General features: G+C 43.9%; 1 protein-coding gene across 1 annotated transcript; it reads left to right on the top strand.

Annotated features, from left to right (window-relative positions):
• The first annotated feature begins 808 nt into the window (after positions 1–808).
• On the top strand, positions 809–19,478 carry LOC129816017 (somatomedin-B and thrombospondin type-1 domain-containing protein-like). Its single transcript, XM_055870212.1, has 6 exons — positions 809–2,325; positions 15,469–15,618; positions 15,989–16,180; positions 16,455–16,511; positions 16,816–17,005; positions 17,290–19,478. The coding sequence occupies exons 1-6, from the start codon at positions 2,157–2,159 to the stop codon at positions 17,402–17,404; spliced, it is 873 nt and encodes a 290-aa protein (XP_055726187.1). The 5' UTR covers positions 809–2,156; the 3' UTR covers positions 17,405–19,478.
• Positions 19,479–20,846: the final 1,368 nt, after the last annotated feature.

Genomic DNA, 20,846 nt, shown 5'->3' on the forward strand with positions numbered 1-20,846 from the left:
TTCCAGCAGAACTCGGTTTCTTAAAGCGAGCTGAACAGGACCTAGGGTGCCAGCCTGCCTTTAAACCAGTCGAGGGGCATGGTTGGTTGGCCATGGCCTTCTCAAACCAGCTTGGTAATAAGTGTAACAAAGGCAGGCTGACCTTAGACTGGACCACACTGGAAAACATTAAGCCGTAAGAGTAGTACAGTTTGGATTGGTCATTGGTCATTTTATTTCCCCATCATATAGTTTTTTATCCCATTTTCAATATTTGTTTATTCATTCAGGCCTGGTTTCCCTGACAGATTAAACCTACTGGAATAAAAAAACATCATTTTAGTCCAAGACTAGGCTTATTATGTGTCTGGGAAACCCACCCTTAGATTTTATCTGTCGAGACTAAGTCTACAGGGAGAGTTAGCTGCGATCAGGGTAGGTTCTCCATTGGTCAGCTCCACTTGCTGTCAATGAAAGGCTACGTGCACTTGTCTGACCCCATGAACCGATATGTCGCCACGGAGGACTCCCACGGCAACAGCCTGCAAGAAGAGGAAGAAGGGTGCAGTTACACAGGTTAAACCTGGCTGTATTGTACAAACACACTATGTTTGATATAGTAAGCATATCTTGTTTCACCCATATATATACAGTGGCTTGTGAAAGTATTCACCCCAAAGGGCATTTTTCCTATTTTGTTGCCTTACACCCTGGAATTAAATTTGATTTGGGGGGTTTGTATCATTTGATTTACACAACATGCCTACCACTTTGCAGATGCAAAATATTTTCTATTGTGAAACAAACAAGAAATAAGACAAACCCCCCCCCCCCCCCAAGGCAATACTTTGTAGAGCCACCTTTTGCAGAAATTACAGCTGCAAATCTCTTGGGGTATGTCTCTATAAGCTTGGCACATCTAGCCACTGGGATTTTTGCCCATTCTTCAAGGCAGAGCTGCTCCAGCTCCTACAAGTTGGATGGGTTCTGCTGGTGTAAAGCAATATTTAAGTTTGACTAGGCCATTCCAAGACATTTAAATGTTTCCCCTTAAACCACTTTAGCTTTAGCAGTATGCTTAGGGTCATTGTCCTGCTGGAAGGTGAACCTCCGTCCCAATCACAAATCTCTGGAAGACTGAAACAGGTTTCCCTCAAGAATTTCCATGTATTTAGCGCTGTCCATCATTCCTTCAATTCTGACCAGTTTCCCAGTCCCTGCAGATGAAACACGTCCCCACAGCATGATGCTGCCACCACCATGCTTCACTGTGGGGATGGTGTTCTGTGGAGAGGTGTTGGGTTTGCGCCAGACATAGCATTTTCCTTGATGGCCAAAAAGCTACATTTTAGTCTCATCTGACCAGTGTACCTTCTTCCGTATGTTTGGGGAGTCTACCACATGCTTTTGGCGAACACCAAACATGTTTGCTTATTTTTTTCTGGCCACTCTTCCATAAATCCCAGCTTTGTGGAGTGTATGGCTTAAAGTGGTCCTATGGACAGATACTCCAATCTTCGCTCCTTCAGGGTTATCTTTGGTCTCTTTGTTGCCTCTGATTAATGCCCTCCTTGCCTGGTTCGTGAGTTTTGGTGGGCGGCCCTCTCTTGGTAGGTTTGTTGTGCCAAATTCTTTCCCTTTTTTAATAATGGATTTAATGGTGCTCCTTGGGATGTTCAAAGTTTCTGATCTTTTTTTATAACCCAACCCTGATCTGTACTTCTCCACAACTTTGTCCCTGACCTGTTTGGAGAGCTCCTTTGTCTTCATAGTGTTGCTTGCTTGAGAGATCATGTGACACTTAGATTGCACACAGGTGGACTTTATTTAACTAATTATGTGACTTCTGAAGCTAATTGGTTGCACCAGATCTTATTTAGGGGCTTCATAGCAAAAGGGGTGAATACATATGCACGCACCACTTTTCCGTTTTTTATTTTTTAGAATTTTTCGAAACAAGTAATTTTTTTCATTTCACTTCACCAATTTTTTTGACTTTTTTTGTGTATGTCCATTGCATGAAATCCAAATAAAAATACATTTAAATTACAGCTTGTACTGCAACAAAATAGGAAAAACGCTAATTGGGGTGAATACTTTTGCAAGGCACTATATACATTTATTCTAGTTCTGAGGTTTCACCAGCCATCATGCCTCAGGCCTACGTGTTCTGATGAATGCCTGTGTCTGTATTGTCTCTGTATAGGTCATATGCGGCTGTTGACAAATGGTCCGACCACCTACACAACCTGGGACTCAACACTACATCAGCCTGGGAGAACAGGACAGCGTGGAGAGACCAATGTCGAGGTGCTCCGCACCTTTCCAAGGAATTAGCGAAGACGAGTGAGTGGGTGATCATCATTTTTTATTTTTATCAATGTGTGTACTCACGCTCAAGAGATGACAGGAACGTAGGTGAGGTGTGGAATGCAGACCGGGGCTGGTCTTATCGGGATGGCGTTCATGGCTTTCTCCAAACTGTACTCAGGCTCCAGTGATGCCAGGGACAGTTCTTCCTCATTCCTGAGGGGGGCAGCATAGTGAAAAGTTTCACAACATCCCACTGTTTTTAAATGTACAACTACAAGGGACATTCTGATACATACTGTAGTAAGCCTATGTTCTGTGCCATATTATAAACCACTGTGTATGATTGTTTGAAGTAGGCTTACACCTGCAATATCAGTCTGTGATTGACCTACAACAAAGTTGCCCTTAGTCCCTCTTTAGCGTCCCCACTCCGCAGCTGTAGTCTCTCTCATCTGATCTTGCACCTGTCGAACACGCCCATGTCTACAATATAGGGGCACACCAGAGTGGTCTTGACTCCATCAGACTCCTCAGTCAGCAGCTCGCGGGCCAGGGACTCGTGGAAGCCCACCGCCGCAAACTCACTGGCGCATTAATCTATAAGTCTATGCTAGGTAAAGCTCCGCCTTATCTCAGCTCACTGGTCACGATAACAACACCCACCCATAGCACGGACTCCAGCAGGTATATCTCACTGGTCGTCCCCACAGCCAACACCTCCTTTGGCCGCCTTTCCTTCTAGTTTTCTGCTGCCAATGACTGGAACGAATTGCAAAAATCGCTGAAGCTGGAGACTAACTTTAAACATCAGCTAACCAATCGCTGCAGCTGTACATAACCCATCTGTAAATAGCCCACCCAATATACCTACCTCATCCCCATATTGTTTTTATTTACTTTTCTACTTGCACATCATCATCTGCTCATCTATCAATCCCGTGTTAATTTGCTAAACTATAATTACTTCGCTACTATGGCCTATTTATTGCCTTACTTCCTCACGCCATTTGCACACACTGTATATAGACGTTATTTTTTTTCTATTGTGTTATTGACTCTACGCTTGTTTATTCCATGTGTAACTCTGTGTTGTTGTTTATGTCGCACTGCTTTGTTTTATCTTGGCCAGGTCGCAGTTGTAAATGAGAACTTGTTCTCAACTAGCTTACCTGGTTAAATAAAGGTGAAATAAATAAATAAATAAAAAATGTACATATTTCCTCAACTAACTAGCAGTCATTAGAAAAACCGAGGCTACTGAGTCTGCCGATAAGAATATGGTGATTGACAGAGTCGAAAGCCTTGGCCAGGTCGACGAAGACGGCTGCACAGTACTGTCTTTTATCGATGGCGGTTATGATATCGTTTAGTACCGTGAGCGTGGCTGATGTGCACCCGTGACCGGCTCGGAAACCGGATTGCACAGCGGAGAAGGTACGGTGGGATTCGAGATGGTCAGTGATCTGTTTGTTGACTTGGCTTTCGAAGATGTTAGATAGGCAGGGCAGGATGGATATAGGTCTGTAACAGTTTGGGTCCAGGGTGTCTCCCCCTTTGAAGAGGGGGATGACTGCGGCAGCTTTCCAATCCTTGGGGATCTCAGATGATACGAAGGAGAGGTTGAACAGGCTGGTAATAGGGGGTGCGACAATGGCGGCGGACAGTTTCAGAAATAGGGGGTCCAGATTGTCAAGCCCAGCTGATTTGTATGGGTCCAGGTTTTGCAGCTCTTTCAGAACATCTACTATCTGGATTTGGGTAAAGGAGAAGCTGGGTAGGCTTGGGCGAGTAGCAGCGGGGGGGGGCGGAGCTGTTGGCCAAGGTTGGAGTCGCCAGGAGGAAGGCATGGCCAGCCATTGAGAAATGCTTGTTGAAGTTTTCGATTATCACGGATTTATCGGTGGTGACCGTGTTACCTAGCCTCAGTGCAGTGGGCAGCTGGGAGGAGGTGCTCTTGTTCTCCATGGACTTTACAGTATCCCAGAACGTTTTGGAGTTAGAGCTACAGGATGCAAATTTCTGCTTGAAAAAGCTGGCCTTTGCTTTCCTGACTGACTGCGTATATTGGTTCCTGACTTCCCTGAACAGTTGCATATCGCGGGGACTCTTCAATGCTATTGCAGTTCGCCACAGGATGTTTTTGTGCTGGTCGAGGGCAGTCAGGTCTGAAGTGAACCAAGGGCTATATCTGTTCTTAGTTCTGCATTTTTTGAACGGAGCATGCTTGTCTAATATGGTGAGGAAGTAACTTTTAAAGAATGACCAGGCATCCTCAACTGACGGGATGAGGTCAATATCCTTCCAGGGTACTCGGGCCAGGTCGATTAGAAAGGCCTGCTCGCAGAAATGTTTTAGGGAGCGTTTGACAGTGATGAGGGGTGGTCGTTTGACCGCGGACCCGTAGCGGATACAGGCAATGAGGCAGTGATCGCTGAGATCTTGATTGAAGACAGCAGAGGTGTATTTGGAGGGCAAGTTGGTCAGGATAATGTCTATTAGGGTGCCCATGTTTACGGATTTAGGGTTGTACCTGGTGGGTTCCTTGATGATTTCTGTGAGATTCTGGGCATCAAGCTTAGATTGTAGGACTGCCGGGGTGTTAAGCATATCCCAGTTTAGGTCACCTAACAGAACAAACTCTGAAGCTAGATGGGGGGCGATCAATTCACAGATGGTGTCCAGGGCACAGCTGGGAGCTGAGGGGGGTCGGTAGCAGGCGGCAACAGTGAGAGACTTATTTGTGGAGAGATTAATTTTTTAAATTAGAAGTTCGAACTGTTTGGGCATAGACCTGGAAAGTATGACAGAACTTTGCAGGCTATATCTGCATTAGATTGCAACTCCTCCCCCTTTGGCAGTTCTATCTTGACGGAAAGTGTTATAGTTGGGTATGGAAATCTCAGAATTTTTGGTGGCCTTCCTAAGCCAGGATTCAGACACGGCAAGGACATCAGGGTTGGCAGAGTGTGCTAAAGCGGTGAGTAAGACAAACTTAGGGAGGAGGCTTCTGATGTTGACATGCATGAGACCAAGGCTTTTTCGATCACAGAATTCAACAAATGAGGGTGCCTGGGGACATGCAGGGCCTGAGTTTACCTCCACATCACCCGAGGAACAGAGGAGTAGTAGGATGACTGTGCGGCTAAAGGCTATCAAAACTGGTCGCCTAGAGCGCTGGGGACAAGGAATAAAAGGAGCAGATTTATGGGCGTGGTAGAATAGATTCTGGGCATAATGTGCAGACAGGGGTATGGTGGGGCACGGGCACAGCGGAGGCAAGCCCAGGCACTGGGTGATGATAAGAGAGGTTGTATCTCTGGACATGCTGGTCTCAATGGGTGAGGTCACCGCATGTTTGGGAGGTGGGACAAAGGAGGTATCAGAGGTACGGGGAGTGGAACTACGGGCTCCATTGCAAACCAAAACAATGATAACTAGCCTGAACAACAGTATACAAGGCATATTAATATTTGAGAGAGACATACAGTAAGGCATAAAGTAATTGCAGGTCTTGATTGGGAGAGCTAGCTAAAACAACAGGTGAGACAACAGCAGATAGTCAGCTAACACAGCAACAGCAGGTAAAATGGCGATGACTAGGCAGAGAGGGTCGGATTAACTACACACAGAGCCTGAGTTAAAACACAGAGCCGACAGATAAAACACAAATAAACAGAATGGAGTACCGTGAATTAATGGACAGTCCAGCAGGCATCAGCTATGTAGCCAAGTGATCATAGTGTCCGGGGGGCAGCCGTAGATGGAGCAGGGAAGCCGCCACTACGCTAGCACGCAGCGTTTAAAGTTAGTAGCCCGGGGGTGGTCTGCTCAGACGGAGGGGGGTCTGCTCAGACGGAGGCCGGTTGAGGGCACAGCGGATGGGGTATTTGTCGGCAGACCAGACGTGGTGGTGCGGCGGGGCGCCGTGTCGACAGAGAATCCAAGCCAGATGGCGAAAGAGGTATTGTAGAAATTGTTTGCTAACTGGTGCTAGCTTCGTGGCAGTGGCGCTAGCTGAAAGCTAGCTGTGAGGATCAGAAGTAGTGGCTCAGAGATTACGGCAGGAATCCGGCGTTGTTGTGGAGAGACAGTCCAATGCTGGTAAATTGGTGAGTAATATCCAGCCTAATAACAGGGCTGTAGTCAATGACTAGCATTCTCACATAGGTGTTCCTGTTGTCCAGATGGGAAAGGGTAGTGTGGAGTGCAAAAGAGATTGCATCATCTGTGGATCTGTTTGGGCAGTATGCAAATTCGAGTGGGTCTAGGGTTTCCAAGATAATGGTGTTGATGTAAGCCATGACCAGCCTTTCGAGGCACTTCATGGCTACAGACGTGAGTGTTACGGGTCGGTAGTCGTTTAGGCAGGTTACTTTAATGTTCTTGGGCACAGGCACTATGGTGGCCTGCTTAAAACATGTTGGTATTACAGACTCGAACAGGTAGAGATTGAAAATGTCAGTGAAGACACTTGCCAGTTGGTCAGAGCATGCTCTCAATATACGTCCTCGTAATCCGTCAGACCCTGCGGCCTTGTGAATGTTGATCTGTCGAAAGGTCTTACTCACATCGGCTGATGAGAACGTGATCACACAGTCTTCCAGAATAGCTGGTGCTCTCATGCATGTTTCAGTGTTATTTGCCTCAAAGCGCGCATAGAAGTAGTTTAGCGCGTCTGGTAGGCTCGTGTCACTGGACAGCTCTTGTCTGTGCTTCTCTTTGTAGTCTGTAATGGTTTGCAAGCCCTGCCACATCCGACGAGCATCGGAGCCGGTGTAGTACGATTCGATATTAGTCCTGTATTGACGCTTTGCCTGTTTGATGGTTTGTTGGAGGGCATAGCGGGATTTCTTGTAAGCTTCCGGGTTAGAGTCCCGCTCCTTGAAAGCGGCAGCTCTAGCCTTTAGCTCAGTTCGGATGTTGCCTGTAATCCATGGCTTTTGGTTGGGATATGTACGTACGGTCACTGTGGGGATGACGTCATTGATGCACTTATTGATGAAGTCCTCAATGCCATCGGAGGAATCCCGGAACATATTCCAGTCTGTTCTAGCAAAATAGTCCTGTAGCTTAGCATCTGCTATGTGCTATGTGTGGAGTAAAGGTAGTCCAGCGGTTTTTTCCCTCTGGTTGCATATTTCACATGCTGATAGAAATTTGGTATAACAGATTTAAGTTTCCCTGCATTAAAGTTCCCAGCTACTAGGACCGCCGCCTCTGGGTGAGTGTTTTCTTGTTTGCTTATGGTGCAATACAACTCATTCAATGCTGTCTTAGTGCCAGCCTCTGACTATTGTGGTATGTAAACAGCTACGAAAAATACAGATGCAAATGCTCTAGGTAGGTAGTGTGGTCTACAGTTTATCATGAGATACTCTACCAAAGACGAGCAATAGCTTGAGAATTCCTTAGATATCGTGCACCAGCTGTTATTTACAAAAGTACATAACCCCCCGCCCCTTTTCTTTCCAGACGTTGCTGTTCTGTCCTGCCGGTGCAGCATATAGCCAGCCAGCTGTATGTTGATAGTCGTCGTTCAGCCATGTCTCCGTGAAGCATAATTGGGTTTTAGTTCAGGGAAACTGGAGAAATGATCCAGATCCTCAATGAGGCCCCTGCAGTAATATTGAGGACAAGACAGAACTTGAATCATTGGCGTCATTAAATCAGATTTTTAAAGTTAGCAGTTCAATGGCAATAATAAATAGGAATGATGACCGAGGGTAACCTTGTTTTACAACTTTTGACAATTCAAAGTTCTCAGAGAACTAACCGTTATTTATTATTTTACATAAAGAATTGTTGTACATTACTTTCACCCATTTTACGAGAGATTCTCCATAAAGTAGAAAAAAATCTAGGAACTTACAAACAAATTATATATGTACTGTATCAAATGCTTTCTCAAATCTGCTATAAAGATTATCCCTGGTTTCTCTGCATTCTCAAAGTTTTCCATTATTTTTAGTAGTTGTCTAATGTTGTCTCCAATATATCTTCCTTTTGAGAATCCTGTCTGATCGTGATGAATAATGTACGGCAGGTCCTTTGTTATTCTATGAGCAATACATTTTCCCAATATTTTTACGCCACAACAGTGAAGGGTGAGGGGCCTCCATTGTTTTAAACGGACGGGGTCCATGTATTGCCCCCCGAGCTCCTGCTTCAGTAGGAGAGCGATCAGTCCCTCTTTTTGTGTGTCCGACAGATTGTCATCTATATATGAGAAATTAAAATATGAAAGTAATGGATATTGCAGTAGTTCACAAAAAGTGTGTTAATACAGTGTATTTGGAAAGTAGTCAGACCCCTTGACCCTATCCACATTTTGTTACGTTACAGCCTTGTTCTAAAGTGTATCAAATGAAAACACACAATACCCAATAATGACAGTGAAAACAGGTTTTTAGACAATTTTGCAAATGTATCAATGAAATAAAAAATAAATATCTTATTTACATAAGTATTTAGACCCACAAGGTCTTGCTATAAGAATTGTAATTGAGCTCAGGTGCATCCTGTTTACATTTATCATCCTTGAGATGTTTCTACAACTTGATTGGAGTCCACCTGTGGTATATTCTATTGATTGAACATGATTTGGAAAGGCACAGACCTATCTATATAAGGTCCCATAGTTGACAGTGCATGTCAGAGTAAAAAAAATAAGCAATGAGGTCAAAGGAATTGTCCATAGAGCTCTAAGACAGGATTGTGTCGAGGCACAGACCTGGGGGAGGGTACCAAAATGTCTGCAGCATGGAAGGAATCCAAGAACACAGTGGCCTGTATCGTTCTTAAATGGAAGAAGTTTTGGCACCACCAAGATTCTTCATAGCCCGGCCAAACTGAGAAATCGGGGGAGAAGGGCCTTGGTCAGGGAGGTGACCAAGAACCCGATGGTCACTCTGACAGAGCTCCAGAGTTCCCCTGTGGAGATGGGAGAACCTTCTAGAAAGACAACCATCTCTGCACCACTCCACCAATCAGGCCTTTATGGTAGTGGCCAGACGGAAGCTGCTCCTCAGTAAAAGTCACATGGCAGCCTGCTTGGAGTTTGCCAAAAGACACCTAAAGGACTCTGACCAAGAGCAACAAGATTCTCTGGTCTGATGAAACCAAGATTTAATTATTTGGGCTGAATTCCAAGTGTCACGTCTGGAGTGAACCTGGCACCATCCCTTCGGGGGAAGCGTGGTGGCAGCATCATGCTGTGGTGATGTTTGTCAGCAGCAGGAACTGGGAGACTAGTCAGGATCGAGGGAAAGATGAAAGGAGCAAAGTACAGAGAGATCCTTGATGAAAACCTGCTCCAAAGCGCTCAGGACCTTATACTGGGGCGAAGGTTCACCTTCCAACAGGAAAACGACCCTAAGCACACAGCCAAGACAACACAGGAGTAGCTTCTGGACAAGTCTCTGAACATCTCTGGAGAGACCTGAAAATAGCTGTGCAACGACGCTTGAGAGGATCTGCGGAGAAGAATGGGAGAAACTCCCCAAATGCAGGTGTGTCAAGCTTTTAGCGTCATACCCAAGAAGACTCGAGGCTGTAATCGGTGCCAAAGGTGTTTCAACAAAGTACTGATTAAAGGGTCTGAATACTTATGTAAATGTGATATTTGAGTTTTAATTTAATTTGATAAATTTGCCATAATTTTCTTTGTCATTATGGGGTATTGTGTGTAGATTGATGAGTGGGAAAAAACAATTCTATCCATTTTAGAATAAGGCTGTAACATAACAGAATGTAGTCTGAATACATTCCGAATGCACTGTATCTCTTGGAATTTCATTGAGACCAGGGGTTTTCCCCATCTGAAAATAATCAATTGCCAACCATAGTTTGTCGTGTAATTAGCCCTTCACAAGATTTTTTTGTCAGGGATAGTTAAAAAAATAAAAAGATATCACAAAACTTATTGTCAAATGAGTTTGGAGGAACTTGACAAAATAACATTTGTTTAAAATATTATTTTATTTTACATTAAAAATCTCTGTTGATGAGATAAGGCTGCGCAGACCAGCAGGCTGGAGTGTTCAGGGACATATTAAACCTCTCACTATCCATTCCAAGTCTGTTGGCCCAACTTGCTTCAAGATGTATAAAATCGTTCCTGGACCCAAGAAAGTGAAGGTAACTGAACTATACTGAACAAAAATATAAACGCAACATGTGAAGTGTTGGTCCAATGTTTCATGAGCTGAAAAAAAAGATCCCTTAAATGTTTCATACGCACGAAAGCTTATTTCGCTCCAATTTTTTGCACAAACTTGTTTACATCCCTGCTAGTGAGCATTTCTCATTTGCCAAGATAATACAGATGTGACAGATGTGGCATATCAAGAAGCTGATTAAACGGCATGGTCATTACACAGGTGCACCTTGTGCTGGGGATAATAATATGTGCTGTTTTGTCACACAACACAATGCCACAGATGTCTCAAGTTTTGAGGGAGCGTGCAATTGGCATGCTGACTGCAGGTATGTCCACCAGAGAATTGAATGTTCGTTTCTCTACCATAAGCCGCTTCCAATGTCGTTTTAGAGAATTTGGCAGTACGTCCAACCGGCCTCACAATCGCAGACCATGTGTAACTCCGCCAACCCACAACCTCCACATCAGGCTTCTTCACCTGCAGGATTGTCTGAGACCAGCCACCCAGACAGCTGATGAAACTGAGGAGTATTTCTGTCTGTAATAAAGTTGTTTTGTGGGGGGAAACTATTTCTGATTGACTGGTGCTGGCTTCCCAGTGGGAGGGCCTATGCCCTCCCAGGAAGGCCAAGAAGATCACCAAGGACATCAGCTACCCGAGTCATGGCCTGTTCACCCCACTACCATCTAGAAGGTGGAGACAATACAGGTGCACCAAAGCTGGGACTGAGAGACTGATGAACAGCTTCTATCCCTAGGCCATCAGACTGTTAAACAGCCACCACTAGATGCTTCCGCACACTACATACAGTATATGCATATGCAATAGAGGTGTTACTTTTCTGTAAGCACTTGTACAGTAGGGCGAATTTATTAATAAGTGCTTCGTACGTGAGTCCCAAGACGGCACAAGTCCATAACAAACTGTTTTGAGGACAGACGTTTAAGCAGCACCTTAGGTTTCTGTCTATGGCTGTTCTTTTTACATGTATGTCCGATTTGTCCCACTCACTGTGAGCGCAGAGCACTTTGAAGTTAGACTATACCGCACACTGTGTGGAAAGAGCTCGCTACCGACCGTGGCCTCCGCCATAGCCTTCAGTTCTTCATCATTCTCTCCACCGCCAGAGAGAAGACTAGGAAGATATCACCATTTACCTACTTCTAGGCTGCTCTACATATGTATTTGGTTTGTCATTCTATAGTTTTTCATGGAATTTCTCTGGTGATTTAAATTTAATTGATTTAGAATTTATCAGAATAAATATTCCAGAAGTAGTTTTACCAGCCCCGTGCTCCGGCAGTACTACAGCCCTGATAACACTTGCTAAAATGTGTACAAGACCAATGACATTTTATTTAAATATTATTTTATTTGAACTCCTAATTATCTAATATGAATTCAATGTCACGCATCAAACTTACTGAACAAAGGGAAATAAATTTATGTCATTTAGCAGACGCTCTTATCCAGAGCGACTTACAGTAGAGTGCATACATTTTATTACATTTTTACATACTGAGACAAGGATATCCCTACCGGCCAAACCCTCCCTAACGACGCTATGCCAATTGTGCGTCGCCCCACAGACCTCCCGGTTGCGGCCAGCTGCGACAGAGCCTGGGCGCGAACCCAGCCCAGCCTGGGCGTGAACCCAGAGACTCTGGTGGCGCAGCTAGCACTGCGATGCAGTGCCCTAGACCACTGCGCCACCCGGGAGGAAATAAAAGACACAAACACATGCATGTGAATCAGGGTTGTGCAATCAATGTAAAGACTAAAGGCTATTTAAGGTCATTACTTTGCAGTGTTATGGGAGGGGAGCAGCCATAGAAATATAATTACTACAATGACTCATTCTATTTCTATGGGAACAGCACAGTGTTCTATAATTTGGGTGTGGTTGCTTCTAAATTTCCCAAATTTCATATAAAACTAGTCCCAGGCACTGTTAACATCGGGAATCAGACTTACTCTGTCAATATTACGGTACAGATCATGTAAGAAGGCTTCCTCATCAAACTGTCTAAAATGTCTTTTAAAATTATAACGGGGTTTGGCTTTCGTCATTTTTGTATTTCTAACACAAGCAATTGCACAGTGATCACTGACATCATTACAGAATATCCCAGTCCATGTGTATTTGTGAGGGGTCTTCGTTAGAACAATGTTCAATAGTGTTGATTTGTTAGGTGCTCTGGGATTCGGTCTTGTAGACACATTAATTAATTGAGCGAGATTCAGAGAGTCACACAGTTCTTTAAAAGAGTCCGATACAGATGTAAGCATGTCCCAGTTCAAATCTCCTAAAAGAATGAATTCAGAGTAATTTAGCTTGTGTAGGACATCAGAAAGAGAGTTAAGTGTGTCTCTCGAAGCCGAGGGCGGTCTGTAGCAGCCGAGGGCGGTCTGTAGCAGCCGAGGGCGGTCTGTAGCAGCCGAGGGCGGTCTGTAGCAGCCGAGGGCGGTCTGTAGCAGCCGAGGGCGGTCTGTAGCAGCCGAGGGCGGTCTGTAGCAGCCGAGGGCGGTCTGTAGCAGCTGACTACAATGATGTGGGAGTCTTTATACATGTTCACTTTAACAGCAACCAGTTCAAAATGTATGGCTTTGGTAATCGAGAGAATTTCAGAGGTGGTAAACTTGGATTTCACATAAATTGCAACCCCTCCTCCTTTACTCATCCGATCCGTTCTAAAAACCATGTACCCATTAATAGAAATCAAGTTATTTGACACAGATTTCTTTAGCCAAGTTTCTGATAAAACCATTACGTCTGCGTTTGTCGTTTTGGCCCATATTGTAATCATGTCTATTTTTGGAAATAGACTTCTGACATTAACATGCAAGAGGCCAACACCTGCTCTGTTTTTAAAATCATAGGGAGTCGGTAGAGATTGCATGATATCTACCAGCCCAGGGTTTGGTTGCACATTACCAGAGATCAACAATAAAAGCGCAACAATATATCTCAGTTGCGCAATGCGTGAAGACTTGGTGGAGCCAGCACCATTGTCAATAAAAGAGTCTTTCGACAAGTTGAGGAGACTAAATTGCTTGGTCTAAACCTAGATTGTAAACTGACATGGTCAAAATGTATTGATGCAATGGTTGCTAAGATGGGGAAATGCTCTGCTTTCTTGACATCACCCAAACAAGTCCCACATGCCTTAGTTTTATCATACCTGGACTACTGCCCAGTTATATGCTCAAGCTCTGCAAAGAACGACATAGGCAAATTACTATTGGCCCAGAATAGAGCAGCATGACTGGCCCATAAATGTACACATCAATCTCTCCTGGCTCAAAGTAGAGGAGAGATTGACTGCATCACTACTTGTATTTGTGAGAAGTATTGATGTGTTCAAAGCACCAAACTGTCTGTTCAAGCAGTTAACACACAGCCCAGTCACCCATACATACCCCACAACACATACCACCAGGGGTCTCTTCACAGTCCCTAAGTTCAGAACAGACTCCGGGAAATGCACAGTACTACATGGAGCCATGACTACATAAAACTCTCTTCAACATCAGGTAACTCAAGCTAGCAGTAAAATCAGGTTAAAATTACAGGGAAACTACACCTCACAGCACAACGTGGACTGTGAAGAGAGACTAACATACAAACTCTACACACACCCACACATTGTAATATTGTATTGTTGAAATATTGTACATTTTTTATTTACAATTTGTAATAGTGAAGCAGTAGCCATTTGTAAAGTGCAGAATGTCTTGTGTGATGTATTTTTTAAATTTATGATGTAGACCAGCGGTGTCAAACTCATTTTGCCCCTAGAGCCGCATTTGGTCTTCAACGAGATTCGGAGGGCCGCACCAATTTTTGGAAATATTTCTTCGCCGTCAAAATTTGCAATAAATGATCCCCTATCCATCGTTTCTGTAATTTTTTGTGCTCCCTGACTGTCTAGCTTCAATTTTTTTTATTTGTATGTATGAATGAATTTGAAATGTATGAATGAATAAGGTCCATTAACATTCCTACACAGTTTCGATTTGGTTTTAGTCATTTTAAAGTGTATTGAGTTTGTCCTCGCCCTGCTTGATACAGAGACAAAAAGAGAGGAACAGAAGGAGTTTGAGAGAGAACAAGGCAGAGTTATTGCTGCTATGTATAATATGCCACTCAGAGAAAAGTCAGTATATAACACAAATCTTTCAACAGGTAGACTACAATTATGAACTGATAATTCTGAATCATTGAATGAGTTTACTATGTGTGACGCTTATCTGATGACCAGGGGAAACTACCAAAGTAACATTTGATTGCACTGTGAATATGGTCTGTGTCTTTGGACTGTCTGCGACAGTTGGAGCTGACTAGGGGTTTATTAGAGTGGGAAATGCAGAGGTTCTTCAGAACTCCCAGTGTACACCAGGACAGGACCCCTCACACTGTAGGTATGTGTGTGGAGAGAAAGGCACTGCAGTCAGGTCAATGCTTGGGAATATGCCCAAGCATTGACGTAACTGACGTAACTGATTGAAATGCTAGTAGCGCGTACCCGCTAACTAGCTAGGCATTTCACATCCGTTACAGAGACATGGGGTTGACATAGGCTATTGAAGAGGCCAGAGATTGCAGCATGATTGCCCGATGACACTTCGACCCAGCGCACAGAAGTAGAGGATACAGCAACAGCCTGCCAGGGTGGTTTGTCTGAGCAAGAAGACCAATTTGACATTTGAATTAATGGGGATATTTGGCTGAACAAACTTGGTGTCAAAAACATTTCTGAATGATATATATTTTCTAAAATCGAATTACAGAGATGAATGACATCAGAAACTCTCAATTTGAGTGTGTGAACGAACAGCTCTCTGAGATTTTACAGGTGTTGGCTGCGGTGCCAAGTGGCACAGAAGCAAGGCATGCGCAGAAGTAGGCTACTCCTCTGTGCCATAGCCATGCCCCCGTTCAGGTATACTGTTACCGGCTGCTGGATCTATTATTGTGTCGGGCTGATGGTTTTCTTGGTCGTTTTTTTGGATGCAGGGTGTGAGGCTGGTTTCTGCTGCACCGGCCGTGACCCGTCGTGCATCAGTAAGGGATGGAGAGCTGACCGTTCGTATGGCACCCGCTATTGCGACCAGGCTTGTACCTCTACCCTGAACTGCTGTCATGATTATGAGCTACCCTGCCCAGGTAAGAAGTTTGACAAATTATATGTCGCCCAAAATGTGTCAATTTCAACAACACAACACTAGCCTTTTAACTGTTTTTAACATCACTGGATACATATGGTGATTTTTTTAAACTCAGTTTGGGGCATAGGTAATTTAGTTTCTCCTGGAAGTGGGTTTATTCATTTCTGTGTCAGACATATGATTTGTTTATAATTCATATATGTCTTACTTATAGATGTACTGTATACCAATATACTTAATCTGCCTCACTTTGACAACATGCTTTTTCAGTAGCAAACATGGTAGAGGACACTACCATAGAGTCATGCTTGTATTTGCTTTCATTTCCTCCCTGCTATGTCCTCACCCAGTCCTGTCCTCCTTCCTAGCGGTGTCCTGTGTGGTGAGTGAGTGGAGTGCGTGGTCTGGCTGTGCTGAGCCCTGCAGGGCCACAGTACGGGTGAGGAGCAGGCAGGTCCTGCAGGAGCCCCAGCACGGGGGAGAACCCTGTCCACACGTAGAGGAGCATGTCGGCTGTGCAGAGTACCGGGACCACCACCGGCAGTGCAGCAAATCACCGGGTAAGTACCACAGCCATACATATAGCCTTAGGTTGCATCTAGCTTTGGTTAGGACCTTACCCATATGCCGTTAATGGCATATTGTCTATGTCAAATATTCCTCTGTCTTCAAATAAATGTTACCTTCCCAGGTCTCCCTTGGGAAATAAGACTTCTGACCTCTATGATACTACCTGGTTAATTAAAGAATAAATAAAAAAACATATTGTGTGTGGGGGGAACTAAATCTGTTGTTGTCATGATGTTGTTATTATGGATGTTGTTGTCTTTGCAGTACCGGCTCTCATCACTAACGGTGACTATAGCAACGCCAGGAAGAAGAGACATCCCTGTTATCAATGATGATGATGTCACAGGGTGAGAGGCCCAGTTCATGTGTTTGTGTTCTTCCATGGTATTCCTGTTATCTAGGTAGCCTAGTGGTTAGAGCGTTGGGCCAGTAACCGAAAGCATGCTAGATCAAATCCCCGAGCTGACAAGTTAAAAACCTGTCGTTCTGCCCCTGAACAAGGCAGTTAACCCACTGTTCCTAGGCCGTCATTGTAAATAAGAATGTGTTCTTAACTGACTTGCCTAGCTAAATAAAGATTAAATAAAAAATTAAAATGTGAATGTGTTTATGTGTACGTGTTTGTGTGTATGTATGCTTATCCAGGTGCAGTTCCAGCTGACCTCCCTGACTCCTGGGTGCCAGCGTAGTGTGGGGCCACACACCCGCTGGATGCAGTACCTGAAGGAGGGCCACCAGGTGTGTGTGGAGTGCCAGCCTCCTGCCCTCGCTGCCGAGCAGAGACACTGCTCTGGAGACGGTGAGGAGGAGGAGAGGTAAGGCAGGCTGGGCCCACAAGGAGAGGAGAGGCTATAGATATGTAGTAAATATTTAAATCATGTTTACATACTAACCCAATATTGTGTTTCTTGTTTGGAGAGTCAGATTTCAGCCACTAGGTGGCAGGCTTAGTCTAGACGAGTGCCTGATAAAAATGTTCTAGTAAACAACAGTTGTTTCTCTCTCTATCCAACTCACCCCCCCCCCCCTTCTCTCTCTCTCCCTCACCCTTCTCTCTCTCTCCCTCACCCTTCTCTCTCTCTCCCTCCCCCTCTCTCAGTGGCAGGCAGGCAGTCTCTGCAGTGGGGAACACCAGGTGTTGTGGTGTGTGGAGACATGTTGGGAGACTAGACTCCTGCTCCTGTCCCACTGTCCACAGCTTCCTCTTCATATAACCCTGGACAGCTTCCTCTTCATATAACCCTGGACAGCTTCCTCTTCATATAACCCTGGACAGCTTCCTCTTCATATAACCCTGGACAGCTTCCTCTTCATATAACCCTGGACAGCTTCCTCTTCATATAACCCTGGACAGCTTCCTCTTCATATAACCCTGGACAGCTTCCTCTTCATATAACCCTGGACAGCCTCCTCTTCATATAATCCTGGACAGCTTCCTATTTATTTAACCCTGGACAGCTTCCTCTTCATATAACCCTGGACAGCTTCCTCTTCATATAACCCTGGACAACCTCCTCTTCATATAATCCTGGACAACCTCCTCTTCATATAATCCTGGACAACCTCCTCTTCATATAATCCTGGACAGTTTCCTTCCTCATATAATCCTGGACAACCTGTACCAGTATCTCCCATAACAATTGGTATGAAACCTCTGCCAACATATAAGTCTTGTTTATATGGGTGTTTTGGGTCATTTTGTTCTCTGGTTGGACAGAATCCTCCTTCTGAAACATGCTATTGTAGATCTGCTTCTTTCCTAAGAGTATGTAACTGTCAGTTCAATTTTTCTTTGTATCACTGAAAGCCTTCAATAATGCCTGGAATACATGTCAATAATCAAAACCATTAATTCATTAGATTTTATTTAACTGTCAGTCATCTAAGCGGAATGTAAAGAAAGATCTTGGGACATTGAGACACTTTTTACAGGACAGGTAAACCGGAGTTGTGTGTGTGTTTCACAGCCAGTCACGGCTCCAAAGTTACAACATGCATTGATAGAACAACCGAACATTTATACAGAAACAACTTACAGCATAGGAAAGACAACAGGTAGAAACATTACAAAACAAACAGTAGTCTAGAGACCTACAAACAGTAGCCTAGAGACCTACAAACAGTAGAAGAAGAGGTGTAACGTACACAATTTCCCTGGAATTTGTGTATGTTACAATGACTGGTGGATTCAGCAAGGTTGGAATCAATTCCATCAATTTAAATTATTTTCACATTTCAAATTAAATTATTTAATTGAATTCTAATTTACCAGAGCATTTCAAATGGACCCCAACCCTGAAATCTAACACATTTCAATTGCATTTGGTTAATTCCTAATTGTAAGTTTCTCATAGCTTATAAAAAAAATAAGAGAAATAAAAGAAGTCACTTGATTGTGCTTTCTCATTTTAACATAACATTTACAAATCCGTTGACACCAGAAATTCTCTTGTACAGGAACACAGTAGAAGTTAAAGTTCTTGTACACAACAGCAGTGTTTCCCAACCCTGGTACTCCAGTATCCCCAACAGTACATATTTTAATTGTAGCCCTGAACAAACACACCTCATTCAACTCATTGAGGGCTTGATGATTAGTTGACAAGTTGAATCAGGTGTGCTTGTCCAGGGCTACAATGAAAATATGTACTGTTGGGGATACTGGAGTACCAGGGTTGGGAATCACTGTACACAGGACATTTGGATGTGGGGTGACTTGGAGATGGAAGAGAGGACTGATGTAGAAAATAGTTTTTTTTTTTAAACATACCAGTCAGTGGTCACAGTATAGTAGTAAAGAAATTTGACCTTGTCAGAATATTTTCCAGAGTCATTCCTCCTACCAAAACCAAAATATATAAAGGCTATAAGTAGTTGCTTGACCTGTATGTGTCTGTATGTCTGTCCATGACGTGATCCAGTCAGTCTGTCCATCCTATGACACTCCATTGGAACTTCTCTTCACAATGCTACAATTTATTTCATGTCTATTCATGAGGATTTGATTGTCATCATTCTTTAAAGAGATAGTTTCCATGACAAAGCGGTCCCTGACTCCCACAATATATTCTTACAGTGAAAGCATAAATTGATGTATGGTAATGTGAAACATAGGGTACAGGAACACATATCTCAGTGTTAGACAATGCTCAATACCAGAACCGAGCACGAGAAGCCAGCGCTCTACAGATGACAGCTAATTCGACCACCGGGGCAGTCAAAGGAAGGATTTGAAGGAGGATTTGAAATGCATTGTGAACACAATGAAAATAAACCTGTAACATTGTACTGTATGTCCACCCTACAGCTAAAATCATTCATGTGAACATTGTCAAACAAAGTAGAAGTCTAGTTATCTCTCTCTCTCTCTCTCTCTCTCTCTCTCTCTCTCTCTCTCTCTCACTCACTCACTCACCCACTCACTCACTCACTCACTCACTCACTCACTCACTCACTCACTCACTCACTCACTCACTCACTCACTCACTCACTCACTCACTCACTCACTCACTCACTCACTCACTCACTCACTCACTCACTCACTCATTCACTCACTCACTCACTCACTCACTCACTCCCATATACATACACATGCATGCACACCACTGTGACTGTTCAGGCCTAAGCATTAAATAGGCCGTGAACTACTGTCATTAAATAGACTATGAACTAGAGTGTTATGTGAAGGTAGAGAAAAAAACTGTAGCCAGTGAAAAAGCAGTGCTCAGTATATAGGCAAATGGTGTTCCCCAGATATTACCTTAACACTAGTCACTGTTGATGATAACAGGTGCAGTCTGTAGGGCTGAAAACGACACCCCCTCTAGATCATAACTATCTCGTCCAATACGAACATATGCACACACACACACACACACACACACACACTGGAAGCAGCTCAACTTCCTCCACTAAGTAGTAACCACAGCTCTAATCACCAGCTCTCTGCTTGGCTGAGCAGCAGTCCCTTTAGAAATGATCAACACACACTTTTTCAGAGGTTCTGCCCCTTCCGCAGTCATTGCTATTCCTTTCACACCTCATCTCCACTCGCTCGGATCCAGCTCAGACAGGAACAGGAGTGATACATGTGACTCTGGAGATGAAGAATTCTCGCCTTTTCTCTTTTTCTCAGAGCGAAAGAGAGCAAAGGACAAACACATGGACAGTGTTGTGGGTCTGTCTATGATTTTCTACGATATCTACAGTATGCACTGTGATGTCTATTATTCAGAAAGGATTATCATGGATATATTCAAAACTAGGATTGCATTATGCTGTATCTGAATTACAGAACATTGCAGGGGGGCGGCTTCATGAGGGATAATTATCTATGTACATACCTGTGTACTAATTACAGTATGTTTGAGAGTTTTCAAACTGTATAAACAGATGAGAATGCATGCATTTTGATACAATCAGACTACCCACCCAAATTAGCAGAGCTACGCAGCCCTGGTATCAGCCTTGCCAGGAGAGAGCCTGTTACTATGGAAACTGGGCTGGAGCTATCTTGAAGATGTCTGCCATATAAGACCTGTGTATCAGCTGGCCTTCAATGTATGAATGTCTGTGTGAATGAATGCAGACGCACTCAAATAACACTAAAATTGCAATTCAATCCAAACCTATAACCAGGTTAGGTTACGTAAGCTC

The sequence above is a fragment of the Salvelinus fontinalis genome, chromosome 18 (assembly GCF_029448725.1).
Source record: "Salvelinus fontinalis isolate EN_2023a chromosome 18, ASM2944872v1, whole genome shotgun sequence".
Taxonomy (NCBI): Eukaryota; Metazoa; Chordata; class Actinopteri; order Salmoniformes; family Salmonidae; genus Salvelinus; species Salvelinus fontinalis.